This window comes from Biomphalaria glabrata, chromosome 3 (assembly GCF_947242115.1).
Source record: "Biomphalaria glabrata chromosome 3, xgBioGlab47.1, whole genome shotgun sequence".
Classification (NCBI taxonomy): Eukaryota; Metazoa; Mollusca; class Gastropoda; family Planorbidae; genus Biomphalaria; species Biomphalaria glabrata.
Window position 1 is genome coordinate 18,875,205 of NC_074713.1, and position 23,696 is coordinate 18,898,900.

The window sequence follows — 23,696 nt, forward strand, 5'->3', positions numbered from 1 at the left end:
GTATTTCTAGATTTACATCGTCTTTAGTCTTTAACTTGAGAACTACTGAACAATGAAAATAAATTTAAGGGTGCGACCAATATGTGACAGAAAATAAAAGAGAGAGGTCTACAAGAAATGTATTTGTCTAACTCAATTAGCAAAGTAGCTGACATTTTTTTTCTCTCTCGAGCACTGTTAGATTAGGAACTGGCCACAGCGGCTAGGCTAGTTGGACTCCAAAATCAATAGATCTCGAAAAAGAACCAATCAGCGTTAAGCAAGGAGAATTACTCTAGTGATCATTGTTAGTAGCAGACAGGTAGTTTGGAGTTGTAGATGTAATACCCTAGATATAACATTAACACGATCTAGATTCTAGGTTTCTCTCTCAATATTCTCAGTAAGTTTCGTTTCATACATTGACTGTAGATTATACATCTAGACTTTCTGTTTCGCTAGTCTTAACTTACACCATGTTCATGATCTCTCTTTCAGTTTTTGACTTGCAGTCTGACTTTCAGTTTCATTACTTTTCTTCTGTCAAATCTCAGTAAATCTGTCTCTCTCTCTTTCTGAGACTTTCTCTCTCTAGTCTCTACAGTAACTTACGTTTATCGAACAAGTTAAGCTCATTCGCCGACATTTTTTATGTTTGAATTTGTGTATCTCCGTAAAAATTAGACCTAGAAAAAAACTGATTGTATCTGTGAACTCCTCATCCATTTTTCTTAAAAAGTAGACATGTTTTATTCTATTACTACTCATAGTTAAACTTATATTTGATGTTAAAATGGGTCAGGTTGATGATTTCAAAAGCTTAAATTATCGAACACTTTTTTACCTTTATCTTATCTTATCGAACATATTAAGAACTTATCGAACACACGAGAAGTATGGTGTTTTAAAAGTGTTATAATCTTAAAATTTTGTGAAAAGTATGGTGTTTCAAAAGTGTTATAATCTATATTTTTTTTTATTTATGTCATTTTCTTTTTACGCCATGTCAAGAAAGACAGATTTTTAGTCATTTTCAAATGGTCCACATCGAAGGAATCTATCACTGATCAGCTCTGCTTAGAAACTGACGGTGCTAAGCCCAGTAACGCATTACCGCAGTACTTATTTAGGTCTAAGCTATTTTGAGACATAAGGCCATTAATAAATTTAATCCAGATATTATTTATTTGAGGGAGAGCCTAATAAGCTTTGGTAGCCAATAGATAATCCCGCCCTCTCCAAGTCATTGCAGGACACAACAGTTTACTTGGTTGACCTAAAAACAAAACATACGGTACGCGGCCCTACGTAACTAGCCGCCGATCTAGCACGCTCAGTGTATGTAACAGCCCAAAAGTCAGTGCTAGATATTTTTCGATCTGGGCGGGGAAGGGGGGGGGGTGCTGAAAAGCTATGGTAGCTTGCAAGCTGTGTTACCTATAGATGTAGATAAATCCGCCCTCCCTAAACCACCTGGTTGACCAAAAAAAAAAAAAACCACCGTATTTTAGAGCACGCTTAGTATTTGTCACACTCACACACAAACAACATATCTATATATACTACGTATCTATCATGCCTAGTGTTTGTGACCTAATTAGCGGCTTGACCGTAGGTACTCGACTGATGGCTCCTCCCCCTTTCCCCTCAACATTGTTCTTACTACAACTTGAACAATGTTTTGGGGCCGTGTTGATGGCCTGGTTTACACCTGTGTGTTACGCTATCACTGACCATTTTTTTGTTGTTGTGTGTTAGTCTGGTGGCTGCGTTTGGATTGAGTCTTGATATTTACGTTGTTACTTTGCACTGAAAAAGTGTGAATGTTGGAGAGTGGAAGCGCGGGTAAGGGGGTGTAGGCAGAATAAGAGAGTGGTTAAATGTGTTATTGTTATTATTTTGTGTATTTGTGATGTTTCAAAGGAGTGTCTTTGTAGCGCATTATGAGCTTTATCATACTTTATGGCAAATATATATATATATATATATATATATATATATATATATAATTTTATAGACCCGGCGCCACACGTCTAGATCGAGAAGCACAACTGACTCTTGTATTTGAGGCTGACGTCAAATTCTAATGGTCGATCAATTATTGATGATCTCTGGATACAGTGTCTTGACTGTTTCTCTCCCCCACCCCCCGACCTTTTTTTTTACCTGCCCAAGACATTTTTATTTTAAAATACCATATCTGCATTCTATACCTTCCCCTTTGCCCTTTCGTTTTATTAATATCTCTTCACATCAAGCACATGCGCTAGGTATTGGTTTATAACACATAATTCAGAAGTTAATAGAATGGGGCAAATTCAGAAGTTAATAGAATGGGGCATCTGAAAAAGAAACAACAACTGAATACATTCCACTCTATTTCTTCCAGCGGCAAAGCACAGATGCTATTAGCATCAAGCTATAATATATGTGTCATAAAATCAAGCTTTTAAAATGGGTACAATTAGTGCATATCGATGTATATCTATTTACTTAAAAAAAATATAGCACATTTACGGTAAACCACAAATAGCTGATACAAATTGTAACATATGATTAATTTATATCTGTACTTTGCATTAAATTTTTTTAAAAAATAACAATTAAAAAATATATAATTTAAATATTTTGTCTTCTTTGGGTTATATCCCTTTGATGTTTATTTTTAACATTAAAATGGCGTTCGATATCTTACGAAGCTGAGATTGCTTATATAAAAACTGCTATTATCGAACACCCCCTTTTTAAACCTCAATTTTCATGTTTAGGTAACAAAGGACACTTTCAAATAAATAGTTGTAAATATTTCTCAGCCTAATTAGAAGCGTATTATATAGTTTTTTTGAGCTGAAGCATCATTAGCATTAAAAAATACCCTTAACCCGAGACTCACTCCACTCTTCCCAAGAGTTCAAAAAATGTGAATTTTTTATATCAATATTACCAATGCACTTTGAATATAAGTAAAAAAATGATCCTCGTGTGAAAATGAAACTAATTATAACTTAACTATCAAGAAATGGACGATGCACAATAAGAATGGACTAGTTTCTTTATAATCATCGAAATAAAGGAGAATTTTAAAAAATACAATGGGGTGTTCGATAAGTACCTTAAAACGAAGGTGTTCGATAGATGTAAGTTACTCTAGTTCTCTACAGTGACTCTAGAACCTAATGAAGGCTAATCTATCTCATAATTATATAATAACATACTTTAACATAGAAAGATAGATTAGTTGACTGACTTTGACAGTCTGGCCGATACTCCTATATTCCGGGCTATATATTACCATTAAGCTATAGTATATATTTATTATATTATATAATATAGAGGATCTAACTTAATACCTGATAGCAAAGATTTTGGGCCCAGTAAGGGCCCCAACTGGGCAAGCCCATGCTAACCATATGGGCCCCAAGTGGGGGATGAACGTTGGCCCAAACGGGTGCCCTTAGGGCTGAGTCTGGGCTCAGTCAGGGGGCCCAGAAAATCCCAGTGTTAAACCCTTGTGGGGCCAGTAAGGGGAATGACTTGTGGGCCCCAACAGGGTAAGAGATACTTGGCCCTTTGGGGACAATTAGTGAAAGCCCAATTAGGGCCCTTAAGGGTCAAGTCTGGGCTCAGTTAGGGGGCCCAGATGAAACCCTGACAGAACCCTCATGGGGCCAGTATGGGGCAAACATTGAGGGGCCAGAAAGGGCTAAAAACATAGGCCCCATTTGGGGGATGAACGTTGGCCCAAACGGGTGCCCTTAGGGCTGAGTCTGGGCTCAGTTAGGGGGCCCAGATGAAGCCCTGATGGAACCCTCATGGGGCCAGTATGGGGTAAACATTGAGGGGCCAGAAAGGGCTAAACACATGGGCCCTTTTTGGGGGATGAACGTTGGCCCAAACGGGTGCCCTTAGGGCTGAGTCTGGGCTCAGTTAGGGGGCCCAGATGAACCCTTGATGGAACCCTCATGGGGCCAGTATGGGGCAAACATTGAGGGGCCAGAAAGGGCTAAACACATGGGCCCAATTTGGGGGATGAACGTTGGCCCAAACGGGTGCCCTTAGGGCTGAGTTTGGGCTCAGTTAGGGGGCCCAGATGAACTCTTGATGGAACCCTCATGGGGCCAGTATGGGGCAAACATTGAGGGGCCAGAAAGGGCTAAACACATGGGCCCCATTTGGGGGATGAACGTTGGCCCAAACGGGTGCCCTTAGGGCTGAGTCTGGGCTCAGTTAGGGGGCCCAGATGAACCCTTGATGGAACCCTCATGGGGCCAGTATGGGGCAAACATTGAGGGGCCAGAAAGGGCTAACTACATGGGCCCAATTTGTGGGATGAATATTGGCAAAAAAGGGTGCCCTTAGGGCTGAGTCTGGGCTCAGTTAGGGGGCCCAGATGAAGCCTTGATGGATCCCTTATGGGGCCAGTATGGGGCAAACATTGAGGGGCCAGAAAGGGCTAACCACATAGGCCCCATTTGGGGGATGAATGTTGGCCCAAACAGGTGCCCTTAGGGCTGAGTCTGGGTTCAGTTAGGGGCCCAGATGAGGCCAGTAAGAAATGACACTGAGCTCTAGCTGAAATGGCATAAAATGACATAAATAATTACATAAACAATTTACTAGTTGAAATTAATAGTTTATTGCATTATAAAATGTTAATGTTAGCAACTATTAAAAATAATTAAAAATACCGGAATACACTAAAAAACTTTTTTAAAAAGTAAAAGCAATACCTGTAGCAAAGATTTTAACTGTAAAAATTGATCCTATAATATTATAGTATACTATGGAAAATGCATTGAGTCAACAAAAAAGTTGTGAATGATAACATGAAAATCTATAACAAATTTATAAAGAACATAATTCAGGATCATCTACAGAAAGTATAAGTGCTGTATAAAAATTATATTTAAAGCAAACAGTTTTGACAATCATAAAAACAACAACAACAACAAAAAAAAAACAACTTAGCTTTTGTAATTATGTAAAAAAAATATAAAAAAATAAAAGTAACAAAAAAGTATTGAGTTGGTGGAATGTAAGCAATATGTACACTGAAATAAGTAAAAGCATATTCATTTAAATATTAATTGTAATAACAAATTGCTTAAAATGGCAAATTAGAAATAAGTTTTTAAAATTTGGATGCTTATATTTTTAAAAGTACAATAAGTACTTATTATACCATAAAATTTTTTAAAAAATATAATGGCTACCAAATTTATGAAATTTTAACATGTACAAAAGCTTGAATAGCCTATACAGAAACATATAAATTATATATAGAATGTAATTCAGAATTATCTAAACAAAGTATGAGCCTGCTGTATGTAAATTGAAAAGCAAACTGTTTTCACAATCATGAAACAAATTATTTTTTTTAAAATTAACATCAGATTATGTTGTACCGGTAGTTCTAAAGAAAAAATGACCAAAACAAAAATAAGCTACCTGTAACAAGTTTGTGAAATGTTAGCAATATAAACACTGAAATTTTAAAAACATACATTTAGAACATAATTGAACATTAAGTAAATGACTTAATTTGTTTAAAATGAAATAAATGTGAAACATACTTTTAGAAAAATACCAGTGCTTACTTTACAAAAAAAAATTTAAAAAATAAATACAAAGAATAATTAATAACCATAAATATATAAATTTAAACAAGTAAAATATAATTAGAGAATGGTGCTTTTTAATCAATAGGGTCTACATGCACAAAAACCCAAAGCTGAGTCTGTTCGAGGTAAATATTCTCAAGACCTCGCCTAATTTTAGATGATAATATTTCAAAAAAATATAGGTCATGTACGTTACCCAGTACCAAAGAAAAAGTGTGTGCTCAACAATGAAAACTATACATTTATATATACCGGTAGCTCATGTTTATAATTTCAACAAAATATTTTTTTCAATTTTGAGCAGAGTGACTAGCTGCACTATCATATTCATAATTTTTTAACAGTGAATATTCTATGTAAGTAAGAGCAAACGTTTCAAGCTACTGTTCAAAAGCCAGTAAACAACAATGATGCTCATATGGTACATCATCTGTAACTGTCAACTTATAACCTTATGTTGTAATAAAAGTAAAGTTCCCCTTTTCAAACTTAGCATCTATAGGGCAGATGATGTTAAGGCCATCCGTTTCTTTGGCTAATGGTTAACAAGCAGGGTGTCATGTAGCTAGCTAAACAACTGTCTTTACTTTCCCCAGCTAAAATCAGGTACCAGTATCCATCAGAGTTAGGTTGTCTTAAAAATCCCAATTTTCACTGAGATTCTAATTCGTGTCTGGAAGCCAAATGCTTAACCACTTAGCCACCATGCCTTCCTTATGTTGCTATAGCTGAACGAAATAATTAATGGTGAACATAAATATTTATAATTAATATATGACAAAACTAATGTGTATTTGAAAAAAGCACAGTACCGGTAATCAACAACCAAGAACCACTACATGTTTTATGTAATGCACCTACATAGTATGTTATTAAACTAACAAGATCCAGCACATGTTTGAAATATTATATTTACTTATTTCTTAGTTGTTAAGTCTAGATAGGTAGTTTTTTTTTTTCCATTAGTCATTAGTTCTAATATCTGTAGTATGTAAATAAATTTGCTTGTGCATCTTACTTTTTTTAAACATTTATAAACTTTGATTAGGTTTGTTTGTAAAATGTTTTACATGTTTGGGATGTTCCTTCAGCGTTGAAGCCATCATCCTTCTTTTTTTACGATTTCTGTGCCATCACACGTGCCAAGTTCAAGTACTTTCTCTAAGTTATTTGACAGACTTGGGTAACTCACTTGAATAATCTAAGAAGAACATAAAAAAAAAAAAAAAATTTATTCCTATGATTTGAAAATGAAATGTTCATATAAAACATACAAAAAACAAAAACACAATGATTTTCACTTTTTCCAAACCAAAAAATGCTGACATTATCTATTCATGATTTGTGTATGCAGGCTTCATTAACTACTGCACATGTACATATCCTGCACAAGTTAAAAAAAAAATTTTTTTTAATCTTACAACTCGTATCATATACCAAACGTGACTTGACGTAAACTAACAGTACATTAATTGTTGTTTATCTGTCCCTCAAGATGCAATTGAGCTTCAGTTGTTCCAACAAGTGATAACAGAGTTCAAAATTCTGTGAAATATGAGCCTACCATCATATGTATAAGTAGTATGTTTTTCCAATAGAAAGTCACTGACATAGTTATCTGGTGATGGTGGAGAAAACATTTCACAACCACACATCGAATTATAGGAGGTATAAAGACCTAACAGTTTACACACAATGTTCATAAAAAATTAAAATACTTATGAGCCTCTTAGGTTAGGTTGACGCAGCATTTGATCAAGAAATGATTTGAAAGAAAAGTAACAATGCAATTGTGGCATAAAAAAAAAGTATAAAGATTATGTTAGTTAAAAATATGGAAATAAAAATTCATACCTAATATCCATAATTTGGATTGAAAATTCAATACATTTATTTTCTGTTTGTGCCATGTCCAGTCCAGCCAAGTTATAATCCATACTATTGTTCTCTTAATGCTGTTTTCACTGGATAGATCTGTAATATATAAGATGAGATAAGTATGATTCTGCTGACACATAAATAAATAAATAGCTAAATTATTGTTTCAGATTAGGTACTTCGATACAAATTTCAAAATGATCACAATGCAATGGAACCTATTTAGTTAGATAGAGCTTGAGAAATGCTTTCCAATGATACCAATTTTATATTGCTGAGTTAATTGTGAGGGAAGTTATTAAATTTTTAGTGGCCAAAAATTAGCCTTCTTTAGCCTTTGTAAATAAATAAAAAATCTGTGACCGAAACAACTGACAGTTGAACTTAAATTAACTGTATTATAAAAAGTCTTAAAGATGTGGGGTTGAAACTTCACACTCTTTTACATTAACCAGTATTCTGTTAAAATAAATTTAAAAAATAAGACCAAGCAATAAAATCTTTGAAAAAAAAGTTTTTTTAATTAATATATAAAAAAAGCCTTCGACAAAAAATAAAAATATATGTGATTTTGTCATCATATGAGCCCAAAAATCACAAATAAAACAAATCAGAGATCTGTATTGTGTTTTATTTTGTTTAATTATAATTCTACTGTATTTAAATAGCTATTTATATGCATCAGATAGATAATTCTTATAAATTATAAATGAAAATAGCACTGCGCAGAAAAATATTTCCTAAAATTTAATGACTATAAGTTTCATAAACTTCATAAAAAAACAGTTTTAACCTTTTTGTAGAGCACTGGCAATTAATCATTTTAAAATGCCTTAATTTAAATGCTTTAAAAATTAGATTGTAAATGAAAAATTTCTTGCTTCGGACAATAAAATAAAAAAGAAACCTTGCGATTTTTTTAGAAGTTATTAAAAGATTTTTTACTTGAATTTTTGTGCAATAATAGCTCATCATTTTAAAAATATAATGTACTTATTTATTAACTATTAATTTACATGTATATTAATAGAAAAAAACAACACACAGAAAAAAAATATTAATTATTAGTTCAATGAGCTAAAAATATGAAAAAAAAAATTGTAATATTTAATATTATTTTTTAAAGTAATTAAACTTTTACTTTAAAATTTGCAGATTACAAAGTCATTATAATAAAGACACATTCCCTCTCCATAATCTAGCATTCAAACACTATAAAAGTTAATCTAAATGAAAGATTCCTATGTGTGCTTCTAAAAATAGCTTGTGATAGACAGAAATGGACCATTTCCAGTAAATCACAGTGTTGGTTGTTACTAAAAATAGATTTTAACCATCAACTTTGAAAATTAATATCTAAAGAGTGCGCCAAGCTACAAAGTTCAAACTTAGCACACAGATATATATTAACATGCTAAATTCAATAGAATTAGTGAGATTGTTGTAACCATAAACACTTTTATTTTATTTAAAAAAGAAAATTTTACCCTTCTTTGTCTTTGTTAATTTTAATATCAAATATCTTTAAAGTGCGCCAAGAAAATTTAATGAAATTTGAAATATACACATTTCATAATATGATAAATTATTGTAGCAAACAGCATTGTTGTAACTTTTATAGGAAAAAAGTTGTAAAAATGTCAACTTTCACATAAACTTTTGTTAAGAAAAATTTAACAGATTGGCTTCAAAAGCAAATAAAAATGATCTCTGATATTTTATGTTTACAAAAAGTAATTATAATTAGTCCTCAAATCAAATACAATATGCTAAAACTTTGATGGAAATGACCACCCCTAAAAAAAGGGTAAAATGTGCTGACACACTTTTCAGCCATTTTTTGGGAGAAAAAAAATTGATCTAGGTCAGTTTATCAAAGTACCTATTCACATAAATGATATTTTACATCCTAAATCCTACAATATAATATGGCCTTACCAAATTTTCATGAGAATCTTCATCCTTCAGTTTCACTTCTATTTCCAACAGTGATACATTATTTGCCATTGGGAAATTTGCTTCATACCCAATCCTGATTGTATTTATCTCTGCTTCTTTTAATTGCTTTCAATTGAAAATGAGTCTGTATTGCACTCAAATCTTTTCTCCAGTATCTCTAGAACATGTTCTGCAGACAGAAAATAAAATAAGTATTAAATAAATTTTACAAGTAAATCTAGACTGCTAATATAAATTATTCAGGAAATCTGGATCATCAGATTTGTATACAACATTTTTGGCTTGAAAATATTGTAAAAAAAAATTACCAGTTTGATCAATAACATCAATGGAGCTCTAACTCTTGTCTCAACTTGAGTCTTGACTGAAAGTTATTTTCCAACATGGTCCACCTTGAAGAATAAGAAAAAATATTAATATAGTAGCCTAAGTATAGTTAGTATAGTAATAATTTTTTTAAACTTAATCAATAGGTAATTATAATAAAATTGAGTAGTAATAATACTTTATATTTTAAGTTAAATACCTGTACTCATTGACTCTTGGACAGATCCAGCAAGAAGTGATCATAGTGATGCCATCATTCTTTCACTCTTTGGTTCCGAGTCTGAAAATTATTTTTTTTAACATTTCAATTTTTTAAAATCAAAGTCACACATGAGAAATATTAAATACATAGATCTACATAAGGCATAAGCAATATAAAGATAAATTATAAATTCTGCACAACATATTGAATGACAAGATTATTGACTAGTTTCAGTATACTGTATAGTATAACATTGTTAGATTTGCTTCTGCAAAAAAGTATACACAAATGTATTTATAGGCCTACATTTTGCATTTAAATTGAAAACGAAGTGCCTATCCCCAACCAGTTGGGAATAGGCTTCAACCCTATTCCCAACCGGATGGATGGGTCAAATAAGGTCAAACCCTAATTACAGTCAGTTGACTTCCGGTCTATCCCCAGTATAGACTTCCTGCCAATCCCCCCTGTTGACCGGAAGTGTTGCTATATAAAAGGCCAGCGTAAACGTGACCATGGCATTTTATATAATAATCAATTATCCTCTGGTCACTTTCACTATCATTTATTTAAAAAAAAACATGGAAGGAAAATCATTCACAAATTTTACTGAATTCAAGGAATTTATTCATACAAGTATATTACTGACATCAAATGAGAGAGAAATATTTATTTATTGAAATGGTGCTAAGATTGGTTGGATAATGATCATAGGTATAGAACATGATCCATTGATTCTTATTGTGGTACTATCTCTCAAAGATATCCGCTACTTCCGCCACAACTTGGCCCTCGATTATAACATCCTGTGTAGATATATCCTACCCACCTGCCTCCCCTATTTCACCTTAGTGAGAACAATAAAGTTTGATATCCCCTCCCTACATTGAATAGAATCAACATAAATGAAAAAAACTCTCTACAATATACCTAGCATTTTACTATGTGTTTACACATATGGTTACATTTCTCCTCACAGCTACACATGTTATTGCTTTGCAACAAACTTTAAACCCACCCTCACCCCAATTATATTTTTTTCTCTGCCTTGTTTTGATAGCTCCTCTTTTTTATTATAGCCATCCTCAATGCACTAAACTTTATAATGAAGATGGGAGAGAAAACATTGAAAACACATGTCAAAAATATCAAGAAGCAGTATATAGGCCTATAAAAAAATATGTTGAATTGAGTGCTTAAAGTCAAAGCCAAGTCAAAAAATATATTTAATTGGAGATAATGTGACCAGGAATGAAATGAAAACAAAAACAGTGAATTAATATATTTTATTTATTTTATAGCTATTACAAATATTCAGCTCAAAGATTTAACAACAATATGACCTAACAATTCTATAATAAAATAACCTATAAAGTATACATTGTTCCTTTAATTACATTAGGGAAAAATTAATATAAGTTTAATAAATTGTAAAGATTTATCAATATCAAACCAATTTTATTTTATAGCTATTTTCTATTATCTTCTTTTAAATCAATCACTTAAAAAAAAAACAAAAAAAAAACATTTAACTGAATAGGATTTGACCTAAACACAGTCGACTGGGAATAAGGTTTTGACCTAATTTGACCCTGTTGACTGTGAATAGGGTTTTGACCTTATTTGACCCATCCATCCGGTTGGGAATAGGGTTGAAGCCTATTCACAACTGGTTGGGAATAGGGTCCGCCAATTGAAAATAGATCTCAAGAACTCACGTATTTTAAAATATTAATTTTAATGGTTGAAAAATTTGGTTTTACTATCTTTTCTAAATTGACTTTCTAAATCTAATCTATTAAGGTTCTAATAAACTGTGAGACACGCCACGGGATTCGAATGATTATAATTATTATTTCAAACGGCTTTCCTTGCGTCACTTAAAATAATTATTTGTGCCTAGTGACGGCCTAGTCTGACTAGACTTAAACTTAAACCAAAAAAGCACATTCACAAACAAAAATGACATTAAAATTAAATGTAGATCTAGATTCTAGATCTAATCTACTTTAATTTATCCAGACTTAATCTCTATAAATAAGTATAAAATAATAAAGTAGATCTAATTGTCTAATAAAATAAAAAGTACCTTTGCTTGACGCACACATTCCAAAGTTGTTAGAATAGAGTCGAGTTAATCACAAATCAACACAATCTTGAAGTAGATCTATGAGTACTATGACTGGAATGGGATGGTCATGGTGTTTGGTTCTGGCGCTATTTTTCTTAATGATGCAATAGGCTGTAGCCTATCATGTAGACCTGTCTCTGGTTGGTCAATTGTAAGTAAGCCACGTGACCGGGTAGCCTACACATTGACCAGCGGCACAGTCTTTCTCCCCCCCCCCCCCCCTCAGGACTAAAATCTTCTCTAATACTGTATTAGTAGTGTCTCTTGTTGAATATTTAAAATGTTTGTTTTATTAACTCTAGTATTTCGATACCATAAAGCAGTGTGCAGCATTTGAACAAATTATGTGAGGATGTGTTGGTTCATATCGTGACCTCATCTACTTGACTACCGTACTTACACAAATTGCATTATAGACATTATAATTAACGAAGATGGTTCTTACAAAATTAGATTGCACGATTTAAAATATGGATCTAATTAATTTTATATATATTTTAAATCATAAATATTCTAGAATGGGGTATACAGTAGATATTAGATAAAACACTGACACGTACATAGTCTACAACTATGGCTACAACACATTTGCATGCCTCTTGATTTTTTTTTATGCTCTTTATCTTCGTAGAATCAGTCATCGATAATATTTACGAACTGTGCCTATAATGTAGTTTTATTAGATCTGTCATGTAGCATGTATTTTGAGTCATAACTTTTTTTTAAATGTACGAAACTGAATAGCAAATCCTGTCGTTCATATCATGATCTTGCCAGTTATATCTTATACTTTAAAATAAAAATTCCTTGAATTATATTTAAATCATAAGATAGTTTTAGTTACGTGTTTCATTCTATCTGAAAGTTATGACCTAAACATTTGTGTAACTCATAAAAGAAAGAGATCACAAGGTCTATTACGTCAACAAAAAGATCAAGTAAAGAGGTGGTACGAAAAAGATTTACAGTGAGAGTCACTGAGCCTTGACCTACTGACCATCAGTGTGAACACGTGTACTTTCTTGCTTGATAGCACGCGTTCTATGCAACGAGCAAGGAAAACGTCAAACACGTGTTAACCTAAGCTGATCTTTATTTGTAGGAATTTTACACGCACTCGATCTTTATAAATTGATATCTATATTTAAATATAACTGAGACAAACATTTAAATCAATATAAAGGCATTCTTATTAGTTATGTTTCCAAACGACTAAATAAAGTCAAACAAGATTGGTAAAACCCCTATTGTTAATATTATTTGCTTGTGTAAAGTTTATTTACATTAAAAATATCTACCGGTACTGGAAACTAGCATTATAGGCTATATTAAAACTTTTAAAATCGGCTTATTACCAGAAGATGCAATAAGAATTGCAAATAATTTATTTATTTGAAATCTAATTGAACAGTGCAACTATACACAATTACAGTAAATCAGATATCTGTATTATGAATGGTTAAAATATATTTAATACATGTTACAGATAAAACGTAAAAAAAAAAAAAAAAAAGAAACCAATGCTGTGCTTGTTTTCTATGTTAACCTAAAAAAAAAATATATATATTTATTTATTTATTTCCTGAGGTAGACGTGAAAATACATAACCCTAAATATCAATGACTGGTCAGTAAATACCGGTACCGGTACCTTCCGCAATGATAGAAACCTACAAGAACGACAGATTCAGTTTTATTACTTCGAGAGGCGTCATTTTGTCTAGCGTTTCATTAGGTGTGAACTCGAGAAATCCAGCAGAGTGGGTAAAAAAAAAAAAGAAGAAAGGGGAGTTAAGTTAGAGGAAGGCTATAAAAGAGATCACCATGATGTTAATTAAACCTCTGGGTCAGATAGACGTAGAGGGAGTGCGAATATGGTCACAGGGGTGTTACATTACATGAGCAAAGTCAAAATGATGCCTAAGTGAAGGTCCATTTACAGCAAGTGTTGTAAAGTCACAAGTTGCTTTTTTTTTTACTCGAAAAAATCAAAACACTCGACATCATATTAATCGCACATTTGTATCTAGTCATCTCATGAAAAATCTTGGAGCTAGGCAATGACCCTTTTTTTTTTTTAAAGTGTCACGTACTATATTAGATCTAGAAATTTTAAATTGGCATATAACATGCATAGTTCATACACACGCGCGCTAACAAACATGCACATACATAAATATCCCATATATATGTCGTTATAGTAGAAACGTTTTGATCAAACTACTGTGAGAAGAATAAATAAAATATATAATATAAATCACTTTTTGACTTAATGACATTGAATGTTATACCTAAAAATGACCTACAATCCAATGTATTTAATAAAGTATAATGTAATATAAAATTATCGCAGTTTAGAAATCAGCATTCTATAACTTTAAATTAAATGCAAAGAAAGAAAAAAAAAAAAGAAGTAAAACATATAGGAACCTATACACATTTTTATAAAAATAAAATAATAAAAAAACAGCAATATTGTTTGTATTAATAATCTAAGTGAGTCTATCCGAGCCAACATATCAAAGTCATGGTTTTCTTTTTTTTCTTTTCCCTCCCCCTCGAGTTATGTTACGTAATAACTTTCTATGTTTCGTCTGAGCTAGACCGGGAGAGCATTCCTTGTCAGTATGGAGAAAAGAGAGAGAGAAACTAGAAGCAAACTGAGCCCAGACTCAGCCCTAAGGGCACCCGTTTGGGCCAACGTTCATCCCCCAAATGGGGCCCATGTGTTTAGCCCTATCAGGCCCCTCAATGTTTTCCTCGTACTGGCCCCCATGAGGTTTACATCAGGGCTTCAACTGGACCCCCTAACTGAGCCCAGACCCAGCCCTAAGGGCCCCCGTTTGGGCCAACGTTCATCCCCCAAATGGGGCCCATGTGTTTAGCCCTTTCTGGCCCCTCAATGTTTCCCCGTACTGGCCCCATGAGGTTTCCATCAGGGCTTCAACTGGGCCCCCTAACTGAGGCCAGACCCAGCCCTAAGGGCCCCCGTTTGGGCCAACGTTCATCCCCCAAATGGGGCCCATGTGTTTAGCCCTAGCAGGCCCCTCAATTTTTCCCCGTACTGGCCCCATCAGGGCTTCATCTGGGCCCCCTAACTGAGCCCAGACTCAGCCCTAAGGGCCCCCGTTTGGGCCAACGTTCATCCCCCAAATGGGGCCCATGTGTTTAGCCCTAGCAGGCCCCTCAATGTTTCCCCGTACTGGCCCCATGAGGTTTCCATCAGGGCTTCAACTGGGCCCCCTAACTGAGCCCAGACCCAGCCCTAAGGGCCCCCGTTTGGGCCAACGTTCATCCCCCAAATGGGGCCAATGTGTTAAGCCCTAGCAGGCCCCTCAATGTTTTCCCCGTACTGGCCCCATCTGGGCTTCATCTGGGCCCCCTAACTAAGCCCAGACTCAACCCTAAGGGCCCCTGTTTGGGCCAACGTTCACCCCCCAAATGGGGCCCATGTGTTTAGCCCTTTCTGGCCCCTCAATGTTTCCCCGTACTGGCCCCATGAGGTTTCCATCAGGGCTTCAACTGGGCCCCCTAACTGAGCCCAGACCCAGCCCTAAGGGCCCCCGTTTGGGCCAACGTTAATCCCCCAAATGGGGCCCATGTGTTTAGCCCTAGCAGTCCCCTCAATGTTTTCCCCGTACTGGCCCCATCAGGGCTTCATCTGGGCCCCCTAACTGAGCCAAGACTCAGCCCTAAGGGCCCCCGTTTGGGCCAACGTTCATCCCCCAAATGGGGCCCATGTGTTTAGCCCTAGCAGGCCCCTCAATGTTTCCCCGTACTGGCCCCATGAGGTTTCCATCAGGGCTTCAACTGGGCCCCCTAACTGAGCCCAGACCCAGCCCTAAGGGCCCCCGTTTGGGCCAACGTTCATCCCCCAAATGGGGCCCATGAGTTTAGCCCTCTCAGGCCCCTCAATTTTTCCCCGTACTGGCCCCATGAGGTTTCCATCAGGGCTTCATCTGGGCCCCCTAACTGAACCCAGACTCAGCCCTAAGGGCACCCGTTTGGGCCAACGTTCATCCCCAAAATCGAACCCATGTTTTAAGCCCTTTCAGGCCCCTTAATGTTTTCCCCGTACTGGCCCCATGAGGTTTCCATCACGGCGTCATCTTGGCCTTCTGATTTCACCCAGACTCGACCCCTAAGGGCCCCATTTGGGCTTTCATTAATTCTCCCCAAAGGGCCAAGTATCTATAGCCTTATTGGGGCCCACAAGTCCTTTCCCTTACTGGTCCCACACGGATTTCACAAGGGGATTTTCTGTGGCCACTGACTGAGCCCAGACTCAACCTTAAGGGCCGAGTTCTTCCCCCAATTGGGGCCCATGTGGTTAGTATGGGCAGGCCCAATTGGGGGTCCTTAACGGGCCCGAAAATTTTGCTATCAGGGATACAGTTATTGTATGCAGCGTTTACATCAGTTTTTATATTGTTCGTAAAAAATTTTCTGATAAATTTAAAATATCAAAAAATATAGTTAAAATTATTAAATCAAAAGAATCGTCCTTATATATTGTATAACAATAAAACACTTGTTTTTATTTCATAGCTATATACATATATATTAAAACGAAATATTTTAATGTAAAAAAAAACAAAAAAAAAAAAAACAAACAAAAAAAAACAAAAAAAAAAAAAACGAAGCAATAAAAAGTTTATATAAAAAAATAACAAAACATTCAATGAGTTTATTGTGTTTATAATGAAATGGGAGACTATCCGAACCAATTATATTGAGCTCTTTTTTTTGTCTCCTCTTGAATTTCATTACGCAACGAGTTTCCTGGCCGACGGTCTCGTCCGAGATAAGAGCGAGGCGGGGAGGGCACTCTTTGCCAGTAGGACGAGAAGGGGGAAGGTGGTGGGACCTTAACTGTATTACGCAAAATTCAGACCGCCAGCAGACGCCCAGCAGTGAAACAATGGGGCGAATCTCTCCATCCCCTGCTACTTACGGGCCCCATTCATCTGAGGGGGGTTTTGAATGGGCGCATGACGGGGTAGGAAAGGAAAAAACTGCCCCGCACGAATATCCGGTTCCCCGTGCGGGCCCCTAACTCAGCCCGGGCCTGAACAGGTAGCTTTGCTGGCTGGGTACATCTAATAGCTAAAAATGAATTTATGATGTAATTAGACCTATATTATATAAATTAATAATATTTAATATTACATCTTGATCTATAATTATATAGTATAATATAGTAAGAATTTCAATAAATAATCTAGATAGATCTGGTTTAGATATCTATATTATTTATTTGATTATTATACTAGATAGAAGACTATACTATATAATTTGATATTTTAATATTAGTATAGACAGTATAGAATTATAGAAATAGATATTCATATTCATATATATGTAGCCTATATTATATACTAATCATATATAATTATATATGATTATATATATACATAATATAATTCATATAGATCTATCTATATATATATTTAATATTGAAACAGTAAACCATATCCACTTTCAATGCCCCTTCCTAATCCACCTTAGGCAGACCCTACTACCTCTACAGTCCAACATAACCAACACTCTGTGCTGCAGTGCTGAACAATTGAAGAGAACAGCACACTTTTTTTCCTTGGCACAGTCTGCAAAAGAGCTCACAGCTCAGCAGCAAAAAGCTGGCTAGAAGAAGAAGAAGAATATGTATTATATATAATAATACCTATAAATCGAAATCTAGATTAAGTCTACTTTGCAATTTAAAGCATATGAAACATGTAAAAGAAATTTCTATACATCAAATAAGAACAAAACTAAAATGTTATTTAACTTTGGTTAGGCCAAGAAGAAGAATCTTCATTATCTATAAGGAAATTTGTCTAACAATTTGTGCATAACTGTCAGCTCAAGAAAACATTAAGAAACTGGAACAGACACAAAATAGAGCAGTGAGATTCATACCAAACAAATATTCACATTTGATTAGAGTAACACCTTTAGTAAAATCCCTAAATTTAGAAACTCTACAGGATAGAAGACTTACAAGTAAAGTAGCAATATATACATAAAACACTGAACCAAAATCTTGAAATACAAAACTAAAACCTAATTTAATTCTCAGAAAGACAAAGATAGAAGCACATTCCTTGTTCCATATGCTAGGACAATTCATACAAATGCTCCTTCTTCCCTAGTGCTATTAGATCATGGAATGGATTGTCTGAGTCAACCAGGAAAACCTGTGGCTTGACAGGATGTCTTCTGGGAAAAAAATATGTTTAACCTCAATTAAAGAAATTCTGTCACATATTTTTTTCTGTTCTGTTCACTGACATCATTGAAGCTTTGTCAATAGGCTAGATGGGAAAGGGGGCTTCAAAATCTGAGAAAAAAAATCATCATGGCTAGATTCCCACAAAAGCTAAAAAAATAAATCCAAATAACTAACTAGATTCCTGCAAAAATGACAAAGAAAATCATCAAAGCTGCTAGATTCCCACATAGCTGATAATGATACCTTTTATTGGAAATGGTGTGATTAAGGACTGGATGAAACCATTATAAAACTGCAAAGGCTGACACTGGGGATGCCTTTGCTGATTAGAGTCCACTTAGCTATCTAAAAAAGTTTGTTTCATTTGTAACATAGCTTCGGAGTGGGTTCACTTGTAGCATTAACTTTTGTTTAATTTTACTTTTGTCATTGAATACAAGACATTCATCCTTATCTTTCTTTTCTTATACAAGGTTTAAATAAATCAAAATCTGTTTTGTTGAGCAGAAATTTATTAAAATTTATTGTTCCTGCTATTATTCTTTTTTAAGGAACGAAAAGGTATCAATGCATCAAAAACCCGCAAAGAAACATAATTAGAATTGCTAAACAAATATTAAACTTATGGCACAGTAACTTTTAGTAACTATGGTTTTTAAATCTAAAAGAAATTAATTGCAGAAATATAGAGTGAATTCTAATTACATAATTCTTAGGTGGGCCACATATAGTTGGGACATAGTTTGCCCACACCTTGTTTAAGAGATATTAAGATATATTATAGCAGGAGCTGCACATGTTTGTGGAGAGGAACAGTTGGCAAGCTCATTACCTGAAAAAAATAATCAATACCTTTTGCTTTAGCTGGCAGTTTGTGCTAACAGCCCTATGTGTTTTATTATTTAGGTGACAGGTGGATGTACAACTTTATGTCTGAAATATTTTGTCTTCATTATTTTTATTTATCTTTGCTTCTCTGTTTAAACTCACACCTTGCACTTGATTTTTGTCTTTATTATCACTATTAGCAATAACAATAGGTCTAATGTTATTGTAAGTGATTAAAGACATTTTAAAGAATAGCCTAAGCTTTGAGATGAATTATAATAGCAATGGAAAAAAAAAATAGTGACTTGTATCCTAGAAATATAAGTCTTGTTTTCATTCACACATCTAGGCAATATAAATATCCTTAGAATGTGTGCTAGACTGATTTTTTTTTTCAAACATAACTAATTTGCAACATATTATCATTATATTCAGATACTTTTCCTCAATCCCCATTCTTTTTGTTTTTGCTTGATATGTACAATTAAAAGGTTCTAAATATCTGTTCATTAACTACTGACTCCTTCAAGAAAAGACATGAATGAAAGGCCATAGTGTCCCTTGACCAAGAAAAGTATTTTGACCAATGACCAGGATACAAGAGTTTGACCTTTCTCTCACTTCTCTGTCTAAAGATCCATCATTAACTAGATCAAGGGTTCTCAACCTGTGAGTCACATTAGTTAGGGGTTACCAAAGACCATTGGGAAAGTGGGTTTTTTTTGTAAATTTTTCATCATAATTTTTTTTCTTGCATATTTAACCATAGTTGGCATACAGGAATATTACTCAGATTAAATTATCATCATACAATTTATGAAACAATAGCTACACTTCAATACGTCATTTATAATGAAGTTCTGCTCTTCAAAATGTAAGGAGCTGAACAAATGTCCGAGCTTTGCTGATAAGGACATCCAGTATTTCAGTTTTGAATGCTGACGGAGTCTAAATCCAGACTTGACTTAGGTGGCAAGTACCATAAATAAAACATAGTATCTATTGAAGCTTCTTATTTAGTGGTTCTCAGAATCGCCAGAGCTCTGAAACCTAAAACCATCACCAATGAGTTATTGTCAGCAGCCAAATACATTGCTCGAGTTATGATTGGAGCCGAATTCATTAATAAATTTAGTGCAATTTCAATATCTAATGAGACACTAATCGGACACAGTTCATAGAAGAAAAATGTTGACATATTTGCTGATATTTTCAATCAGGTAATTCAGGAAAAGATATCTGCTTCTTTTCAAATATTTAGCATCCAGATTGTTAAATCCACAGACCTTGTAAATTGTTCACAATTACTGGTTTACATGAGATATATACATAATGGCAATTCTATTGAATACAAGTTTTCATTTTGCAAAACTCTTGAAATGACCTCTAAAGCACTTGATGCAATTGACAAAGTTGGTTCATTTTTGGAAAAGTAAAAGACATCTTGAAAAAATATTTGTGATGACTACACAGATGGTGCTCCATGTTTGTTTAGATCTCCATCTTGATTTCAATGTTTCAAAGATCTACAAAATGAGTCACCAGAAAAAGTCATTGTAAATCACTGTTTGATTCATGCCACAACCATTACATCAATAGGAATGCAGCAAAATATGATTTCTCTTCAATGCCAGTTACACAATTCTGGATCAATCGTTTGCTTTCTTTCTGTTCTATTTGAGATTTTTTTAGCAATGTCTTCCATTTCCAACAGCATATCTTTGTGAAACATAGTTTTTCAGCCTGTTAGTTAATTATCAAGCCAAATACAGAAATAAACTTGATGCAGATGACATTTGTTCTGCTCTTACAAAGACTACCCCAAGAATTCCTAATCTAGAGAAACAGAAGTTAGACCTTGGCACTAATTTTGGCGTGGTTGAAAAAAATGTTGCATCAATTTTGTAGCAATGTAGTTTACTGTACGTTTTCCATGCTTAGCAATACTTTTTAAATTGTCTGTTAAGTATGCAGCATGAATATTGTAAACATGCAATAGAAAAGTAAATAAATGAAATTCATAAAAGATACAGTTAAAAAAAACTTTACACTTTCAAAAAAATGTAAGCACTAATTTATTTTACACTAAATAAAACTTATGCTATGTTCAGTTTCTAATAATGAAAGTACATCATGAATATCAGAAACACACATTAGGATTATAATTTTATAACAATGGCTAAATAAAATTTACATAGGGCTATAAACGAACACAATTTTTCGGCTGTTGGTCGCCACATAGTGGAGAATTGTATTAGGGGGTCATGGAGATAAGAAGGTTGAGAACCGCTGAACTAGAATAAATGAAATCATAAAAGCTTTTCAGGGTCTTGACTCTTTGAGCAGTCAATCTCCCCCTTTCTCACCCCTGTGGGAGTCATTTATATTTCTAGTATAGATCAGCACATTTAAATTTGAGAAGTCTCCATGACATGCATACTTCTTTGTTTTATATGTTTGGGATTTTCCTTCAGATTTGAAAATAATGAAATCCTATCTGGACAGATATAGCAGATGTGATTGGGGTTTATGAGCCTTTCTTATATTCTCACCATATGCTATGTATAAAGTATTGAGGTAGCTGACAGGAGTCAAATGTTTCCATGAGGGTGCCATGTTGTTATCTGCTAATACCATACATTAAGTATGGAATCAAATGGAACACCTTCATGTCGCTTTTAAAATATTGGTTAAAAAAAAAAAAGCAAAATTAAAAAAAATACTTTACAACAAGTAAAACATCAAAAAATACTTTTTAAAAAAATACAAAGCGTAGTTGTATCAATTAGTTTGGATCAGTCATGTAATTAAGTTTGTAATAGATTTCGACCAACAACAATAAATGTGTGAGATTAGAAATAATTTTACCAATTGTTTTTGTTTGGCGCTATTTCATGCTTTTAGCATTCTCAATACTCTATGATCCTATCACTTATCTGGACCAGTTGGGAAAAAGGGGGGCGGGGCGCAATGAAGAAAGAAAGGAATATCTGGGTGACTCATGACTCTGACTCAAGCCAACATTCTAGCTACTCTACTAGGAGGTGTGTATGAAACTGGAAGATTGTATAAGTTATCTATTGTTTGTTTCAAGCTTATTTTGAAGTGGCCACCTACAAGGGGGACTAATTCAGCTTATACCACCACCTCAGTCAAATAAAATTTTTCTCTCTTGTTTGAGATATCAAATAAAACAACAAATTACAATTAATTAATTAACTAATTGGTTAAATTATAAGTAAATAATTATAAAGTATAAAGTTTCAACTTGATCTGAGAATGGTAGGAGAAATAATGTGTTTAAAAATTGTACCAGACAGACAGAGTGAGTTGATATAAGCGTTGTAATTAATTATTATTAATATTGATCAAGGGAAATAAATGCTACTTATTGACAAATGTGCTGTATATGTTATTTATGTATGTGTTATTTCCCTTATTATGTTTTGTACACCTTATTTTTTCCTACTTCCCATTCTCAGATCAAGTTGAAATTTCACATAATTATTCATGGTTCATGACAATTTAAGAATCAATAAAAAAAAACAAACAATTAATGTGATGAATCAATTGGTGGTAGCTTATTAATTTTGTTTTATATAGAAAAAAAAAGAGGCTTATTCATGCAATATTGAGATTTATGTCAGCGATTTGCAATTCTTTCCCTCAGAGAAGTTTTTTTTTTTTTTTAAAAAGGCTGTTTGTTATTCCCTAAGGTTGGGATTAATTTTTTTTTTTAATTTTAATGTTGTAAAGATTAGGTATCATGCCATTTTCAACTTGCTTAATATTTACAGCTGGATCCTGGTAACTGTTCATGATGCTGGCTAGCCTATATATGTGTCTTGTGATAGCAGGAACCACAGTTTTTGGTGAAACACAATCAGATGTACAGAAAAAGTCACAGACACAGTATGAGTTTAAAAATGTTTATTTTATTAAACCTTCAGAAATAGATGAACTCAGCAAGTCTTCAACATTGTTGCACATCTACTTCATTGCTAGTGGTAAGTGCTGTTTAAAGAAAATTTACATATTCGAAACTTTTTACTTTTCACAGGAAATTTGACTTTATCGTGTGTAATTATAATGTTACCTCATGCAGTTTGGAGAATTAGTCTCTGTTTTCAGAGAGTAAACATTCTGAGATATCAGTAAGTAAACAACAGAGACAATAGAAGTTTTTCACATTAAGGAAAAACAAAGTGAGTAAGAATGAAGCTTTCAAAATTAAAATCGTTTGGAGATAAAAAGTAATGTAAAATAGTTCTCAAAATATGCAAAAACAAATGTAATGATAGATGAGAAAAGTTTGCAACACTTATTTCTAGCTATAGACAATCTGATGTACAGAAAAATTCACAGTCACAGTACGAGTTTGAGTTTTAAAAATGTCGTAGACTCTATCATGTGAAAATGAAAATTCATGATTAGATAAATTTAGAAATGATGTGTTTGTGGTAGATTTTGTTCAATCCCTAACCCTTTTTTCTGAAACTGCCAAAGTCTAACATATAAATTCCATTATTTTTTACCA

General features: G+C 33.9%; 1 protein-coding gene and 1 long non-coding RNA gene across 2 annotated transcripts in view; one reads left to right on the forward strand and one right to left on the reverse strand.

Moving 5' to 3' along the window:
- Positions 1–237: 237 nt before the first annotated feature.
- LOC106057038 (thioredoxin domain-containing protein 16-like) overlaps positions 238–23,696 on the forward strand; it is a 41,944-nt gene continuing 18,485 nt past the window's right edge. The window contains exons 1-2 of the mRNA XM_013214066.2: positions 238–382; positions 22,957–23,166. Of these exons, the coding sequence (XP_013069520.2) occupies positions 22,977–23,166 (190 nt within the window). The 5' untranslated portion in view covers positions 238–382; positions 22,957–22,976. The remainder of the gene's footprint in view (positions 383–22,956; positions 23,167–23,696) is intronic.
- Positions 6,568–12,931, reverse strand: LOC129925168 (uncharacterized). Its single transcript, XR_008776944.1, has 6 exons — positions 12,056–12,931; positions 9,964–10,044; positions 9,746–9,829; positions 9,417–9,606; positions 7,455–7,574; positions 6,568–6,801 (listed from the first exon to the last, which is right to left on the reverse strand). It is a non-coding gene; the product is annotated as an uncharacterized LOC129925168 (long non-coding RNA).